Raw genomic sequence first — 12,833 nt, 5'->3', positions numbered from 1 at the left:
GTATTGTATTTATCATTATCACAGCAGTAATTGCAATATTTACATCGGCCAGTGAAGCTTACTGTACGAACAGGGTCTTCATGCCAAACCCACAGATTTCTCCATCTGTTCAACTGCACTGAATAATTCTGTATCAGAAGCTACATCAATACTTTCGTACGATAGATTAAATTTACCCATTTTGGCATAGTCGTCGCTCCTCCGGTTTCTCTCGCTCTCAGCACCATTATCGACATCTGCCTAGCAACACAGTCAGGGCGCAGAGTAATATATCAAATGCGAAACAGTCAAATATTTTGCCACCATCAACGCTATATTTTATGGTCAGAAATCTCAAACGATTAACCAATCAGATTTGCGGAACAAATGTAATTAGATTAGAATGGTTATTTTAGGACTTTTCAATATAGCTGCCTCAATCCACTGTGTTGTGTGGGCCGCTGAAGAGGAGGTACTGCTGGCCCACCACCACCAGAGGGCGCCCTGCCTGGAGTGCGGGCTCCAGGCACCAGAGGGCGCTGCCGCCTGATGAGAGCAGCCAGGGTGACAGCTGTCACCCATTACTGGACACAGCTGACTCCACTCAGCACGGAGGTATATCATCAGGACGGCGTCTCCACCTCGATGCCGAGATATCGCCTTGAGATAGAGGTAACATTCTCTGCAGCATATTCTGTGTTAATCGATAAACTTGTTAAACCTTTCAGGACAGCGGACTACCGCAGGCCGAGTGACTAGATAAGTACTCACCTTCCTGTTTTTTTGGGACGAGAGGTGGAGGCAGCTTCTCCCCTCTCCGTGTTACTGGGTGCAGCCGCATCCACACCTGTGTGTTGTTGCTCTCTCTTGCCAGCAGTACCGGATCCGACGAGCGGAGGCAGTGGCCACCTGGGAATTCGGGACTTGGCGGTTCCAGTACTTCCAGGGTTCGGTGGCAGAGGAAATCTGGATGGTTCCGGTTCGACCTGGACGGACGTCTCCTACCTTCGAGCCTGCCCACACGACACCAGCAGAATTCGGCTTATCCCCAAATTGTTGATTGTTGTATTGGTTGTGCTCGTTTCACAATAGTAAAACTTGTTATTTATCTTCTCCATTGTCCGTTCATTTGCGCCCCCTGTTGTGGGTCCGTGTTCCTACACTTTCACAACAGGATATCTCGGCATCCGTCATGGATCCCGAGGGGCGTCAACCGGCTGTTGAACGGCCAATGGAAGAACAGGGAGCGTCGGCGTCTTCGGGAGGGGTAATCGGTGAGTTGCAGCGGATCCTCACCGCTTTCACCACTCGGATGGATTTAATGACCGAGCAGAACGTTCTCCTAAACCGCAGGGTGGAGGCTCTCGCCGCACAAGTGGAAGCACGCCCTTCGGGCGCCGCTGCGGCTCTCCCTCCCGAGGACCCTGCGCGTAATAGTGACGTTCCACTGGTCGTTCAACGGCCCCTCCCTCCGTCCCCAGAAGCATACATAAGCCCTCCAGAACCGTACGGAGGCTGTGTGGAGACGTGCGCGGATTTTTTGATGCAGTGTTCGCTCGTCTTCGCACAGCGTCCCGTGATGTACGCGACTGACGCTAGCAAAGTAGCTTATGTAATAAACCTGCTTCGCGGGGAGGCACGCGCTTGGGCTACAGCGCTCTGGGAGCAGAACTCACGGCTCCTTCATACATACGATGGGTTTGTGTGGGAGCTCAGAACGGTGTTCGATCATCCCAATAGAGGAGAGACCGCTTCAACCGCGCTACTGTCAATAAGACAGGGGCGTCGGAGCGCAGCTGCCTATGCAGTCGCCTTCCGCATCGCGGCGGCGAGATCCGGCTGGAATAGCACTGCCCTCCGCGCCGCCTTTGTAAACGGACTGTCACTGGTCCTAAAAGAGCACCTGGTGGCGAAGGACGAACCGCGGGATTTAGATGGGCTCATCGATCTAGTCATACGACTCGACAACCGGCTAGAGGAACGCCGTCGGGAACGAGGCGAAGGGCGTGGCCAGGCACGCGTCGTCCCTCTCCCTTCCGGTTCCGACCGAGCTCCGCCCTCCCCACGCTCCTCTGTTCCTGCGCTCCGTGCGCCTACGGCTCCCCCTGCTGACGAAGCTATGGACATGAGCAGGGCAACATTTAGGGCACCTGGAGCACAAAGGAGGCGGGCCCACGGAGCTTGTTTTGTTTGTGGCTCGATTGAGCATCTGGCAAACGACTGCCCCAAGCGGTTAAACTCCAACGCCCACCCCTAGAGACTGGGCCAGGGGTGGGCCGAAACATTCACGTGGGACACACCCACATTGCCACACGACTCCCAGTCACGATCCTGTTTGAGGATTCAACCCTGAAGGCCCCAGCACTGGTGGACACGGGCTCCGAGGGGAATCTGCTAGACAGTAGATGGGCGAGGGAGATAGGGCTCCCTCTGGTGGCTCTTACCTCGCCTGTGCAGGTTCGGGCACTAGATGGCTCCCTACTCCCACCAATCACGCATAAGACACCTCCAGTAACTCTGGTGGTGTCAGGTAACCACCGGGAGGTGATTGAGTTCTTTGTGATTCAGGCCACCTCCCGTGTGGTTTTGGGTTTTCCCTGGATGCTAAAACACAATCCCCGGATTGATTGGCCGTCCGGGGTAGTGGTTCAGTGGAGCGAAACCTGCCATCGGGAGTGTCTAGGTTCCTCGGTTCCTCCCGGCTCCCAAGCTAAGGAGGAGGTCCGAGTCCCGCCCAATCTGAAGGCGGTGCCGGCGGAGTACCATGACCTCGCTGACGTGTTCAGCAAGGATCTGGCTCTCACGCTTCCTCCCCACCGCCCGTATGATTGTGCCATTGATTTGGTTCCAGGCAGTGAGTTCCCGTCCAGTAGGCTGTACAACCTCTCACGGCCGGAGCGTGAATCAATGGAGACCTACATCCGGGACTCATTAGCTGCCGGGTTGATCCGGAATTCCACCTCTCCGATGGGTGCTGGTTTCTTTTTTGTGGGTAAAAAGGATGGCGGGCTTCGTCCATGCATTGATTATAGGGGGTTGAACGAAATCACGGTTCGCAATCGATACCCGTTGCCCTTGTTGGATTCAGTGTTCACCCCCTTGCATGGAGCCAAAATCTTCACCAAGCTTGATCTTAGGAATGCGTATCATTTGGTTCGGATCCGGAAGGGAGACGAATGGAAGACGGCATTTAACACCCCGTTAGGCCATTTTGAGTACCTGGTCATGCCGTTCGGTCTCACTAATGTTCCCGCGACTTTCCAAGCGTTGGTAAACGATGTCTTGCGGGACTTCCTGCACCGGTTCGTCTTCGTGTATCTGGACGATATACTCATCTTTTCCCCGGATCCTGAGACTCATGTCCGGCATGTCCGGCAGGTCCTGCAGCGGTTGTTGGAGAACCGCCTGTTTGTGAAGGGCGAGAAGTGTGAATTCCACCGCACTTCTTTGTCCTTCCTGGGGTTTATCATCTCCTCCAACTCCGTTGCCCCTGATCCGGCCAAGGTTGCGGCGGTGAGAGATTGGCCCCAACCCACAAGCCGTAGGAAGCTGCAACAGTTCCTCGGCTTTGCTAATTTCTACAGGAGGTTCATTAAGGGCTACAGTCAGGTAGTTAGCCCCCTGACAGCCCTGACCTCACCAAAAGTCCCCTTCACCTGGTCGGATCGGTGCGAAGCCGCGTTCAAGGAGTTGAAACGGCGCTTTTCGTCTGCACCAGTTCTGGTGCAGCCCGATCCTAGCCGCCAGTTAGTGGTTGAAGTGGATGCCTCGGACTCAGGGATAGGAGCGGTGCTCTCCCAGAGCGGGAAGACCGATAAGGTCCTTCACCCGTGTGCCTATTTTTCCCGCAGGTTGACCCCCGCTGAACGGAACTATGACGTCGGCAATCGGGAACTCCTTGCTGTGAAAGAGGCCCTCGAAGAGTGGAGACATCTGTTGGAGGGAACAGCCATGCCATTCACGGTTTTCACTGACCATCGGAACCTGGAGTACATCAGGACCGCCAAGCGGCTGAACCCCAGGCAAGCCCGCTGGTCACTGTTCTTTGGCCGTTTTGACTTCCGGATTACCTACCGTCCCGGGACCAAGAATCAAAGATCGGATGCATTGTCCCGGGTGCACGAAGACGAAGTCAAAACGGAACCGTCGGATCCCCCGGATCCCATCATCCCGGAGTCCGCTATCGTGGCCACCCTCACCTGGGACGTGGAGAAGACCGTCCGGGAGGCCCTGACCCGTGACCCGGACCCCGGAAACGGACCAAAGAACAGACTATACATCCCACCAGAAGCTAGGGCTGCAGTCCTGGACTTCTGTCACGGTTCTAAACTCTCCTGTCACCCTGGGGTGCGAAGGACCGTGACAGTCGTCCGGCAACGCTTCTGGTGGGCATCCCTGGAGGCCGACGTCCGGGACTACGTCCAGGCCTGTACCACCTGCGCCAGGGTTCCCCTTCAAGTGGACTCCCCCAAGCTCCAAGAACGATACATCGGTCCCTTCAAGATCCTCAAAGTCATCAATCCCGCCGCAGTGAGGCTTCAGCTTCCGGCCTTGCTGTGGATTCACCCAGTGTTTCATGTCTCCCGGATAAAACCCCATCACACCTCACCCCTCTGCACCCCGGGTCCGGCACCACCTCCTGCCCGGATCATCAACGGGGAACCGGCTTGGACCGTGCGCCGGCTCCTCGATGTCCGTCGAATGGGCCGGGGTTTTCAGTACCTGGTGGACTGGGAGGGGTACGGCCCCGAAGAACGCTCCTGGGTGAAGAAGGGCTTCATCCTGGACCCGGCCCTCCTGGCCGACTTCTACCGTCGCCATCCGGACAAGCCCGGTCGTGCGCCAGGAGGCGCCCGTTGAGGAGGGGGTCCTGTTGTGTGGGCCGCTGAAGAGGAGGTACTGCTGGCCCACCACCACCAGAGGGCGCCCTGCCTGGAGTGCGGGCTCCAGGCACCAGAGGGCACTGTCGCCTGATGAGAGCAGCCAGGGTGACAGCTGTCACCCATTACTGGACACAGCTGACTCCACTCAGCACGGAGGTACGAGGGCTGTCAATAAAGTAACGGTCCTTTTTATTTTTTTCAAAAACTATATGGATTTCATTCATATGTTTTTACGTCAGACATGCTTGAACCCTCGTGCGCATGCGTGAGTTTTTCCACGCCTGTCGGTGACGTCATTCACCTGTGAGCACTCCTTGTGGGAGGAGTCGTCCAGCCCCTCGTCGGAATTCCTTTGTCTGAGAAGTTGGTGAGAGACTGGCGCGTTGTTTGATCAAAATTTTTTCTAAACCTGTGAGACACATCGAAGTGGACACGGTTCGAAAAATTAAGCTGGTTTTCAGTGAAAATTTTAACGGCTGATGAGAGATTTTGAGGTGATACTGTTGCTTTAAGGACTTTTCACGGTGCGAGACGTCGCTCAGCGCTGTCAGGCGGCATCATCAGCCTGTTTCAAGCTGAAAACCTCCACATTTCAGGCTCTATTGATCCAGGACGTCGTGAGAGAACAGAGAAGTTTCAGAAGAAGTCGGTTTCAGCATTTTATCCGGATATTCCACTGTTAAAGGAGATTTTTTTAATGAAAGACGTGCGGACGGATCCGCGCGTCGGGACGCAGCCGACGCGGTGCGGCGGCACAGGAAAAACACCTCCGTGTTGATAACCATTTGTAAAATCCAGGCGGCTTTTGATGGCTTTCAGTGGAGTGAGTATATGAGAAATTGTTTAACAGGCAGGACATGTTCCAACTTGTCCTTAAGGCTTTCAACAGAGGTGTTTTTCCTGTGACGGAGCGTCGCGGCGGCTGCGTCCCGACGCGCGGACCCGTCCGCACGTCTTTCATTAAAAAAATCTCCTTTAACAGTGGAATATCCAGATAAAATGCTGAAACCGACTTCTTCTGAAACTTCTCTGTTCTCTCACGACGTCCTGGATCAATAGAGCCTGAAATGTGGAGGTTTTCAGCTTGAACAGGCTGATGACGCCGCCTGAGAGTGCTGAGCGACGTCTCGCACCGTGAAAAGTCCTTAAAGCGACAGTATCACCTCAAAATCTCTCATCAGACGTTAAAATTTTCACTGAAAACCAGCTTAATTTTTCGAACCGTGTCCACTTCGATGTGTCTCACAGGTTTAGAAAAAATTTTGCTCAAACAACGCGCCAGTCTCTCAGCAACTTCTCAGACAAAGGAATTCCGACGAGGGGCTGGACGACTCCTCCCACAAGGAGTGCTCACAGGCGAATGACGTCACCGACAGGCGTGGAAAAACTCACGCATGCGCATGAGGGTTCAAGCATGTCTGACGTAAAAACATATGAATGAAATCCATATAGTTTTTGAAAAAAATAAAAAGGACCGTAACTTTATTGACAGCCCTCGTATATCATCAGGACGGCGTCTCCACCTCGATGCCGAGATATCGCCTTGAGATAGAGGTAACATTCTCTGCAGCATATTCTGTGTTAATCGATAAACTTGTTAAACCTTTCAGGACAGCGGACTACCGCAGGCCGAGTGACTAGATAAGTACTCACCTTCCTGTTTTTTTGGGACGAGAGGTGGAGGCAGCTTCTCCCCTCTCCGTGTTACTGGGTGCAGCCGCATCCACACCTGTGTGTTGTTGCTCTCTCTTGCCAGCAGTACCGGATCCGACGAGCGGAGGCAGTGGCCACCTGGGAATTCGGGACTTGGCGGTTCCAGTACTTCCAGGGTTCGGTGGCAGAGGAAATCTGGATGGTTCCGGTTCGACCTGGACGGACGTCTCCTACCTTCGAGCCTGCCCACACGACACCAGCAGAATTCGGCTTATCCCCAAATTGTTGATTGTTGTATTGGTTGTGCTCGTTTCACAATAGTAAAACTTGTTATTTATCTTCTCCATTGTCCGTTCATTTGCACCCCCTGTTGTGGGTCCGTGTTCCTACACTTTCACAACACACTGATTATTTTAAATGTAAAACATTTCCAACTGCACTGCTTTATGACAACTTTTCTTACCAAAACAGACATTTAATAACAAGCTTGGGTAATGACAAACAAGCTCATTTCTAGCTACATGTAACTTCAACCACACCTGGTTCTGATTTCATGAATGTGATATAGAGGTGGGTGGATTGATCCTAATATCGATACCAATGCTGGTATTGATATTGAATGATCCTCGTGTAAAAAGATCGATACTCAAGCTTTTTTTCTCTCCCGCATGCACTGACTCCTGCGCACGCAGATTCATCAAAGTCTACTCTCTGTCTGTAAGAGCAGCGTTGTACTGTGTCACACAACACGGAGCAGCGCACCCTTGTATTGTGGTTTGTCAGCCCTCTACCTCAGGAGATTTTGTTTTAAGTTGTGTTGAGTGATTTTTTTTTTAAAACAAAAATGTTGATTGTGATAATAAAGTATTGTCACGTACAATGTTGGGCGAAATTCTATCCTAGGTTTTTTGGATCCTTTGGATCTATGAAGCTTAAATATGAAAAAGTATCAGTATCGATATCTGCGATACTGGTCCTGTATTTACTTGGTATCAGATCAATACCAAAATTCCCAGTATCGCCCACCTCTAATGTGATAAGATTGCTCCCTGTAACAAGTCCAGACATGTCCAGCAGGTTACAATGATAAGCAGGTGCGAGACAGCTCTATGGTATAATCCATAAGCAAAATAAAGTTGTATTTTGGACTTTGCCAAATTTTAATTGATCTATCATCACTGGACACCCTTTTTAATTTTGAAATGTACAAGATGACATTATTTATTGTTTTTGAGTTAATCTCAACAGTCTGATTGGGATGGACTCATGTGTCTGCCTTTTTACTCAGAGTTTTTAGGGCATGGATTTCAGCTTTTCCAAAGCTGAGGAATATTATATAATATTTTTTTGCATACCACAACCACACATTATAAATAAATCTACAATATGATTTTAGAATTATTATCATGTCGTCTTACTATCAGTAGTTCACCATAAAACATCTTATTTGTTAGCCCCTCTGCCTAGATGCCCAAATTAAATTAGGATTTGTTTGTTTGTCACACAGGAACTTTGGCTCCATCCACATCTCCCAACTTTTCTCAGAGCAGCAGTCCAGATGACAGTGACTCAGATGTCGCCTTCAGTGTCAACAGATCCTCATCTGCGTCTGAATCCTCTCTGGGTACTTTACCATCTATGCCTTATAACCACGGATGTAGCTAGGGGTACAGTTGTTTCTTTGTGTGTGCACGACTAACCTGGATCCAGACTAATATCCAGGTTTTCAATGATTTCCTTGTCTTGGCCATCAGAAGTTTCTCTGGATGCACCCAAAGTGTTAAACGTATGGAGACTTTTACTTATCTCAGCAGTGACAGAATTTCTCTGGGTCCTCTCCCCTTGAAGGAGATGAGATCCACAGTCAGGCGTGTTTGCAGATCCCGGTAACTTTGTGGGAGAAGGAAGCAGTTACTTATGTTGATGACTGGATGTCTTTGGTACTCTTGTTTCTTTGGTCAATGCTTGAGTGTCACTGGAATGACTTTGTGTCAAATGGCTTGTTATTTCAGATGAGGAGTGTCATTTGCATCCTGAGGTTGTGTCATTTCTAACATTTTGACCATGTGGTGGGTTTCTCTCGGCATGATCCAGCTCAAAATCCAGCACAGGACACAAATTGGTTCTGTACTGTGGTGGATGCGAAGATGTGTGTTACCAGCACCTGTTCCCAGACCTGAATTTCAACATTCCTTGCAACTGGATCTTGTGAGGTTTTGTCATGAAAGGTAATACCTTGGCCACCTTGAACTTGCCCACAAGAGAATTCACTGGCAGAGTTGATGTTGTATGACTGTTGTTGAGAGCAGTACTTCTGACACTGATGGATTGATTTTTATTTGTGGATTAACATAATGCAATGAATAACACTGCAAAGTGAAAAGTATTCATTTAAAATATAGAAACCATCTCTTTGTGTACTTGAGATGGAGTTCCACTGCTTCTACATGGGTGATTGCAACATCATACACTGCATGATTCTTAGCATAAGACCACACTGTGGGCACCAATGCTTCAGCTTTCCAAGTAAGTCAAGTTAAAGTCTGGGAGATGCACTGGTGTCATGCGTCACTGCATCCACCACACAATGGAACCACCTTGGGTCTTGGATGGCAATCGCCCAGGAAGACAACTGATCCACCCCCACCTCTTAAATGTAACCATCCAGCTGTGGCAGCTGGATGAAATGTGAGCATCCCCTTGACATTCTCCAGCCACTAGGGGCCTCACCGCTAAGGTACCGTGTGCTAGACTATGCACAGAGAAATGCATCACATGGCCAAAAATGTCATAGTTGATGTTCCCTCACAAGGCAAGTGATGCTTCTCATCTCAGTCTTTCTTTGTAACCATTCGTTTGACACAAGCTCATTTAAGCAGTACCTAAAGATCCTCTGAAGAGATTTTGTGCCAAAGACATTCAGTCCCCACCTTAGGTCACTGGTTAGCATCCAGGTCTCACAGCCATACAGCAGGACAGAAAATAATTGACCCTAAAGACTTGGACCTCCATTCTCCTGCAGACATATCGGCATCGCCAAACAAATCTGTCCAGCAACCTAGTGACTCTATACCCGCTTTCTGCTGGTCTCTTAATCTCAAAGGCCAAGGACCTATAGGGATATAAATGTCACTGCTACTTCATCTACACTCAACAAAAATATAAACGCAACACTTTTGGTTTTGCTCCCATTTTGTATGAGATGAACTCAAAGATCTAAAACTTTTTCCACATACACAATATCACCATTTCCCTCAAATATTGTTCACAAACCAGTCTAAATCTGTGATAGTGAGCACTTCTCCTTTGCTGAGATAATCCATCCCACCTCACAGGTGTGCCATATCAAGATGCTGATTAGACACCATGATTAGTGCACAGGTGTGCCTTAGACTTCCCACAATAAAAGGCCACTCTGAAAGGTGCAGTTTTATCACACAGCACAATGCCACAGATGTCGCAAGATTTGAGGGAGCGTGCAATTGGCATGCTGACAGCAGGAATGTCAACCAGAGCTGTTGCTCGTGTATTGAATGTTCATTTCTCTACCATAAGCCGTCTCCAAAGGCGTTTCAGAGAATTTGGCAGTACATCCAACCAGCCTCACAACCGCAGACCACGTGTAAACACACCAGCCCAGGACCTCCACATCCAGCATGTTCACCTCCAAGATCATCTGAGACCAGCCACTCGGACAGCTGCTGAAACAATCACTTTGCATAACCAAAGAATTTCTGCACAAACTGTCAGAAAGCGTCTCAGGGAAGCTCATCTGCATGCTCGTCGTCCTCATCGGGGTCTCGACCTGACTCCAGTTTGTCGTCGTAACCGACTTGAGTGGGCAAATGCTCACATTCGCTGGCGTTTGGCACGTTGGAGAGGTGTTCTCTTCACGGATGAATCCCGGTTCACACTGTTCAGGGCAGATGGCAGACAGCGTGTGTGGCGTCATGTGGGTGAGCGGTTTTCTGATGTCAATGTTGTGGATCGAGTGGCCCATGGTGGCGGTGGGGTTATGGTATGGGCAGGCGTCTGTTATGGACGAAGAACACAGGTGCATTTTCTTGATGGCATTTTGAATGCACAGAGATACCGTGACGAGATCCTGAGGCCCATTGTTGTGCCATACATCCAAGAACATCACCTCATGTCACAGCAGGATAATGCACGGCCCCATGTTGCAAGGATCTGTACACAATTCTTGGAAGCTGAAAATGTCCCAGTTCTTGCATGGCCGGCATACTCACCGGACATGTCACCCATTGAGCATGTTTGGGATGCTCTGGACCGGCGTATACGACAGCGTGTACCAGTTCCTGCCAATATCCAGCAACTTCGCACAGCCATTGAAGAGGAGTGGACCAACATTCCACAGGCCACAATTGACAACCTGATCAACTCTATGCGAAGGAGATGTGTTGCACTGCATGAGGCAAATGGTGGTCACACCAGATACTGACTGGTATCCCCCCCCAATAAAACAAAACTGCACCTTTCAGAGTGGCCTTTTATTGTGGACAGTCTAAGGCACACCTGTGCACTAATCATGGTGTCTAATCAGCATCTTGATATGGCACACCTGTGAGGTGGGATGGATTATCTCAGCAAAGGAGAAGTGCTCACTATCACAGATTTAGACTGGTTTATGAACAATATTTGAGGGAAATGGTGATATTGTGTATGTGGAAAAGTTTTAGATCTTTGAGTTCATCTCATACAAAATGGGAGCAAAACCAAAAGTGTTGCATTTATATTTTTGTTGAGTGTACATTGTCCCAGTCTACCCAGCTGTAAATGGGTACCAGCCTTGCCTGGAGAAGTAATCTGCAATGGAGTGGTGTCCCATCTAGAGTGAATCAAAGAGTCTTAAACATTTCATGCTTAGGTATCTGGGAATATCTAGACACTGGTGGCACCAGTGCACCTCAGGGCCTTATGTCTTCTACTTCTATACTTCCTGACACCTGCTGAAGACACACAGATGTATGAATATTATGAAAAGGCCCCAGTGTTGCAGAATGCAGATTTGAACATGTCAACAGTATACTGTTTTTGTTTTTTTTTGTTTTTTTCTGTGTACATCATGCTTTCTCTCTTTTTGTCCAGTGACTGCACCCAGCTCTCCTCTCAGTCCTCCCCTCTCCCCGATTCTCCATGTCTCAGAGCTGCCCTCTTCAGGAAAAAATGGAGAGTGCACCATTTGCTTCGACATGGAGGTGGACACAGTTATCTACACCTGTGGGCACATGTGTCTGTGCAACGACTGTGGGCTGAAGCTAAAGAGACAGATCAATGCGTGTTGTCCAATATGCAGGAGGCCCATCAAAGACGTCATCAAAACGTATCGGCCATAGAATCGCTGTCCCAAAGAGGTGCACAGACACCCACCACAAGTAGCCCCTTCTCTCAGGCCTGGCTGGACTCTGATCCTAACCTGAACATCAGGACAGAAGTGTGCCTATATAACTTCAACTTTGACCTACATTCAGTGAACACTTCAGTCTTCAGCCAAGTTATAATTATTTCTAACAGAATATATATCAGCTCTTTTTATTTTATATCAATGTGATGTGTCTGATGTCATCTATTATGAATCTTATGTGAATATATTGTCGTTCCTCTCACTGTCACCCCCATGTGTTTCTGCACAACACACAGTCTGTAGTGCCTTAGATTTATTTCTATGTGTGGTCAAAGTAAATATGCTAACAGTAGTCGCCAGATTTTTAATATAAAATTCTGGATGTTTGTCAGTAAGTCATGATGAAACAGACTTTTTTGTGATAAAATAAGCAGAAAAGAGCAATTGCAGGAAGTGTGTTTATTGGTGCATTTAGCTTAAAGAAACACACTGGTTGTGAACCTGGGGTCCAAGCACCCCTTGGGAGTGGGGGTGGGGGGTTGCCAATGATCTCAGGGGGAAGCTAAATTTGATCTGCTTTGAGGTTGTGAAAATTACAAGTGCCCATAGCAAATAAAGTCATAATAACAACTGGACAATCATAACTAACTAAAAAAGACCCCCAACCTCCTTTAGATGAACCAATGAGAAAAGTGTAGAAAATGATTATCATTTTCTACACTTTTCCTCACTGGTGCATGGCGAAGGTTAATTTTTGTTAATGACAGTAATCAGGAGAGGGGGGCACAGCCTTTCTTAGATATACGTAGTGGGGATTCCAAGGTTCAGAACCACTGGTTTAAAGGATGAAGTGTAAATATAGAAAGTGGTGTATGATGTCAGTGATGAGACTGACTTTAATTCCGAGAAAATATTGACAATGAACAGCTGAATATCAAAATAAAAATTCAACTTAC

General features: G+C 48.9%; 1 protein-coding gene across 1 annotated transcript in view; it reads left to right on the top strand.

Moving 5' to 3' along the window:
- neurl1b (neuralized E3 ubiquitin protein ligase 1B) overlaps positions 1-12,142 on the top strand; it is a 48,252-nt gene extending 36,110 nt beyond the window's left edge. Inside the window, exons 5-6 of the mRNA XM_034181927.1 lie at positions 8,023-8,139; positions 11,622-12,142. Coding sequence (XP_034037818.1) covers positions 8,023-8,139; positions 11,622-11,869 — 365 coding nt within the window. The 3' untranslated portion in view covers positions 11,870-12,142. The remainder of the gene's footprint in view (positions 1-8,022; positions 8,140-11,621) is intronic.
- Positions 12,143-12,833: the final 691 nt, after the last annotated feature.

The sequence above is a fragment of the Thalassophryne amazonica genome, chromosome 11, assembly GCF_902500255.1.
Source record: "Thalassophryne amazonica chromosome 11, fThaAma1.1, whole genome shotgun sequence".
Taxonomy (NCBI): Eukaryota; Metazoa; Chordata; class Actinopteri; order Batrachoidiformes; family Batrachoididae; genus Thalassophryne; species Thalassophryne amazonica.
This window is presented reverse-complemented; position numbering and strand designations above follow the sequence as displayed.